At 52.7% G+C, this 4,841-nt stretch overlaps 1 protein-coding gene across 1 annotated transcript; it reads right to left on the bottom strand.

The window, feature by feature from the left end:
* Nucleotides 1-2,494: 2,494 nt before the first annotated feature.
* Nucleotides 2,495-4,709, bottom strand: NGA_0134600 (myotubularin related protein 3; the record flags this gene model as incomplete). The annotated part of the gene is made up of 7 exons (XM_005855336.1): nt 4,591-4,709; nt 4,196-4,308; nt 3,568-3,916; nt 3,238-3,353; nt 3,070-3,135; nt 2,812-2,948; nt 2,495-2,652 (listed from the first exon to the last, which is right to left on the bottom strand). The coding sequence occupies exons 1-7, from the start codon at nt 4,687-4,689 to the stop codon at nt 2,495-2,497; spliced, it is 1,038 nt and encodes a 345-aa protein (XP_005855398.1). The 5' UTR covers nt 4,690-4,709.
* Nucleotides 4,710-4,841: the final 132 nt, after the last annotated feature.

Below are 4,841 nucleotides of genomic sequence, written 5' to 3' on the forward strand. Positions count from 1 at the left end.
GCGTGTGGGGCTGCGAGTAGGACGGCGTGTGGGGCTGCGAGTAGGACGGGATACAGGCCTGCGAGTAGGGCTGCGGGTGGGGCGGCTTGTAGGAGCGACCGGTCGGGGGGCGGGGGCAGGAGCCGGGCCCGGGGCAGGGCCGCTCCCTGCATTGCGGGTTTTGATCCAGTTGTTGGTGCACTTGCCAACGGTGGCGGTCTGGAAGGCGCCTGTCTCGGGCATGTTATAGGTGGACCCGCTCGAGGTGGTGACGACGAAGTAGTAGCTGATGCACCCGGCGCTGGAGCCCGGCTGGCTCTGCTCGTAAGCATAGAGGCCTTGAGCGCTGCTCCCTAGGTGGAGGGACATAGACTTGGCTTGACCGTTCACCACCACCTCCATCTTGTTGGGGGCGGAGGAGCTTTTGAACGAGGCCATGAACCGGAGTTTGCCACCGGTCTTGGCGGGGTGCAAGTAGTGCGTCCCGTCGTGGAGAGGGTTATTCGTCGAGCCGGACAATTTCAAGAAATCCTGCGTCCAGTATCGGTCGTAGGCACCAGTACCTAAATGGGAGAAGTCCCCACTGAAGATGTTCGAGCAATGTGGACCCGAGGCGAGCCACTGGAGTACTGGGGCGCTCGGTTCCTCCTTCAAATTACGTTGTGTCATGGCAATGTTCTCGCCCATGCCCCGCCAATTCGACTCGTACTTGGATATGCGAGCATCCCAATTGCATTTGCCACCGTATAGCCTGCAGTACTTGTTGCAAGTATCGTGCTGAAAAGGACAGTTTGGATCAGCCAGCATTTGACTTTCTTTTAAAGCAGCCTGCTGCGCATTAGCACTGTATCGAAGGGGAGGAAGGGTCCGAGTCGAGCACTTGTAGGTGCCTCCGTCATTACCATTATAGATGCGCTTGAAATCCTGGGGATCCATGCGAGCAGCATTAGTCAGCACTTGAGACGTGCGCTCGATGTAGGACATGTAATAATCTGTCCACTTATTGTTCGTGGCCGCAGGGCAGTAGTCTTTTCCCAGTGTGAAGTAGCAACGAGGCCTGTCTTCGACCAAAGAATACCCCTTAGGAGAGTTCGCTCCTGAACCCTCCCTCAGCATGGTACGATTAGACTTCAGTTTTGAGTCATCTTCAATGGCGCGAAAAGCCGAGACCCCCCACGCCTCAGTGCCTGCGCCTTTGTAAATCAAAATTGGAGAGTCCGTATGTGCGGTGGTCCTGGCAATATCATCAAACAGAGCTGAAAATGCAAAGAGACTCCGGAAGACACGGGATATGAAAGTAGTAGGTGTGGAAGACTCCGGTAGTGGAATCTTTTCTTCAGTCTGATGGAATGAGGCACGCTGTGGATCTTCCTGACCTCGAGCAATACTGACGGCGCAAAATAATGCGATAGCGATTAAGGATGGAAAGCGAGTGATCTTCATATTTCCCTGTTTAAATGAGGAATTCGTAAGCGATCGCTCATTTCGTCGTGCATTTCATTATAGTACAGTTCGGGGCATTGCTCAGCCGCGGGATCGCTATACCCTTATAAAATATGGCTGTTTCATTGGTCCTGTCTCGCACACTAAGACAGCATCTTATCCTCTTAAGATTGCCATATGTAGTTTGCTTTCTTATAATTCTGTATTCCTGGACTGAAGAATCTTTGAGGCGCCAAAAAAAGCATCACGGCAGAAAACCAGGCGTAACGGATACCCGTTTCAGAGCGATTTTGAGTAACGGTCAGAAACGGCGGTACTACGCTCTTCGTAGTCTTAGGATTCGCCAATGTATTCGAGACCTGCTGGCGCGCATGCTGTTAGCATGAGCAGCCATTCCTTCCGTTATTGAAGATAAAAGTCGGAGGACGAACTAAACAGGCCAATTTCAGCCACCCTGTCGCCTCACGTGTAAACCAATTTAAAAAAATGAAGCAAAGTTCTCTTGCTTTCTATACATTGTGCAACATTGACGTCATCAAGTTTTTTTGAAATGTAAAGCTAAATCTTTCAAATGCTGTTGCAAATTCCTATGATTTCGCTTTGATACACTTGTCCAGCACAATATTGCTCTGTTTATTCCAGTTTATGCTTAAGGCGCAATGATTCTGATGTCCGCTCATTTTAAAGAGTACTTTGAGATGTAAGGATACACATTATTATTCAAATTAATATAGAGCAATGTCAGGCTCCATTTGCAAAAATGCTAAATTTATGGCCTCAACACATCATTTCCCTCTAATGATACTAAATCGCTTTTTTGATTCGTATTTTCCACCTCATCCTCTCTTTGTTGTAATCTGTTTATCCCTTTCTTCCTTTCACGTCTCCGATTACACCTTAAAACCTTTACAGATATTCATAATAAATCTGACAGCGGTACAACAGAGATGTTTAAAAAAGTTTGAAATTAAAAAAGTTGAATGGGAGAAGGAGCAGGACTTAATATTTTTGGTGGATGAAAAATAAGTATTAAAACAACAAGATATAGGACATTTATAAATTTTCCTTTGTTTCACTCAGCAATGTGCACCGCGGCTTCGTTAAAGTCCGTTTTCCCGCAGTTCATTGTCTCTCTTTCCTCTTCCTCCTTCCTCGGGCCTTCACCGTCGCATAGCCGCACCACATTTTCCTCAGTGGTCGCCTCCTTCAAGCAGGGAGGTGACCAGTACCCTGACGCCAGGCTGTGATTAAGCGTCGAGATTAACAGGGATAAATGAGTGTCATGACAAATGCGAGAGTCTCGTGACCTATGCGAGCATTTCTCTCCCTGGGATCTGAATCCTCAGAGGTCGTTTCTGTAGGAGTACTCCTTGCACTATGTCTCCTTACCAAGCTCATACAGCTCAGTCTGCCAGGAGAAGAAGTAAGCCTCCCAAAGCACTAGGCGTTTGCTGCTAGTAACCGGGGTGAGGAGTGAGGAAGAAGACGAGGCCGAAGAGGAAGACTGGTAGGCTGGGTTCAGGAAGCTGAGGGGAAGAGAGCGTAGGAGAGAGATGAGAGGTTGGACCGTAGGCGAACATGATTGTATTTGGCTTGCCCTCCAAGGCAAGATGATCGAGGGGGAAAGTAAGCGAGCAGTTGACCTACCGGTGCCTGTTGGCGTCTATGAGGGCGAAGATAGAGATACTCCTCTCTGTTACACGTGCCTCGGTCCTGTCAGCGGGAGAAAGAAGATATTTGCATCATCCCTCAAGAGATGCTGGAGCCCGCCCTTCTCTCGTCTCCTCCTACCCTCCCTGAACCCTTCTTTCCTACCTCTCCCTCTCGCAGTTGTACAGAAAGTCGCCTGTCCAGCCAGCATGAGCGTGGCGAGCCAAGAAGAGGAGAAGCCCTTCTGTGAATTGAAAGCGATTCGGAAACTGTCGCAGGATCTGTAGAGGGGTAACATGCAGAAGGAGGAGAAAGAGAGGGTACGAGCAAGAGATCGTGGCCGTCGAGGGATGTCAGGCGAGGAAATGGAAGCAAGGAGCGAGGAGCGTACCGGACCGACGACGGCAAAAGACGACCTTCGGTGGCCGGCGATTCAAGAGGAATGAGGCGGGAAAGAAGAGAGGGAGGAGGGAGGATATGGAGGCAAGGACGTACCTGATGGACGACGTCGAGCCACTGCACAAAAATCGGGGCCCGCTCGTTCGAAGCGTAGCCCTGCCTGTCGAGGCCATTGCGGCGCGTGAAGTTGTGGCCGAAGGCGACCCAGTCCTTGTGGATGAGGGCCTGTCGAGGGGAAAGGGCGAGACAGGAGGTTGGTGCGAGGGGAGGGCCAGCGCGACGGCGAGAGGAGGGAACGACCTCACGAATGTTGCCCTCCCTCCCTCTCTGCCTGCCTCCCCTCCTCCCTATTTTCCACCCCTTCACCTGAAAGCCAGTCAGAGTCCGATAGAACGGATCCATCAGCAGTTGAGCCGTCGCACAGAGCTGAGCGGTCCTATCCCACCTGTGGTAAGCGGGACGGACAAAGGGAGGGAATCGAAGAGAGGGGCAAGTGAGAGGGAAATTGAAGGACTTTCAGCAAAAGATGAGAATATTGTGCGAGGATGGAGCACGAGGGGACAGCAAGGAATGGGAAAAAAGGACCGGGAAAATGGTCAAAGAAGAGGAAGGGACAGACAAGGGAAGGAAGGTTGGGACGGAGGTCAAGGAGAGGCGTGCGGATGACGCGGCATGAGGAGGCGGAGGGAGGGGGGGGAAGGCGAGGAGCCAGGGCGTCACGAACCCGTCGGAGCAGTGGACGAGGAGGGAGACGCCGTGGTGGTGCATGAGGTGGGCGATGAGGAGGGCGCCGGCCAGGACTTTGTGGAGGTGGAACAGCCAGCGGGTGTTCTCGACCTAGACGGGGAAGGGAGGAGGAAAGGGGGGAAGATACGAGTGGGTCTTGAGAAGCGAGGAAGTCGGAGGGAGAAGGGGAGGGAGGAAGGAAGAAGGTGGCAAGGGAAGGAGAGGCGAGGGAGGGAGGAGGGAGGGCCTGGCCGTGTGCCGACTCGCTGGAAGACCAAGGAGCTCCGTGCAGTAGGTCGAACGAAGGCGCCATCCAAATGTGGTCGTCAGCAGTCTTCCTTTCCCCCGCACCCCTCTTTCCCTCCCTCCCTCCATACCTCCCTCCCTCCATACCTGCATCCCAAAGCCGCCACCCTCTCCCTCCCGACGGCGACACAGCACCTCCAGGGCGTCCCAGCTCTTCCGGATGACGTGGATGTTCGAGACGCCCATGAAGAGGACTCGGCACACCTTAGGAAGGAGGAAGGGAGGGAGGGAACGGTGTACGAATCAGTCGGTCGACGATATGAACCCCTCGGACAAATTAGAAATAAACGAATATCAGGAAGAGACAGGGGAGAAAGGGATCAAAGGAGGAGGGGAGG

Source organism: Nannochloropsis gaditana (assembly GCF_000240725.1).
Source record: "Nannochloropsis gaditana CCMP526 unplaced genomic scaffold scaffold220, whole genome shotgun sequence".
Classification (NCBI taxonomy): domain Eukaryota; class Eustigmatophyceae; order Eustigmatales; family Monodopsidaceae; genus Microchloropsis; species Microchloropsis gaditana.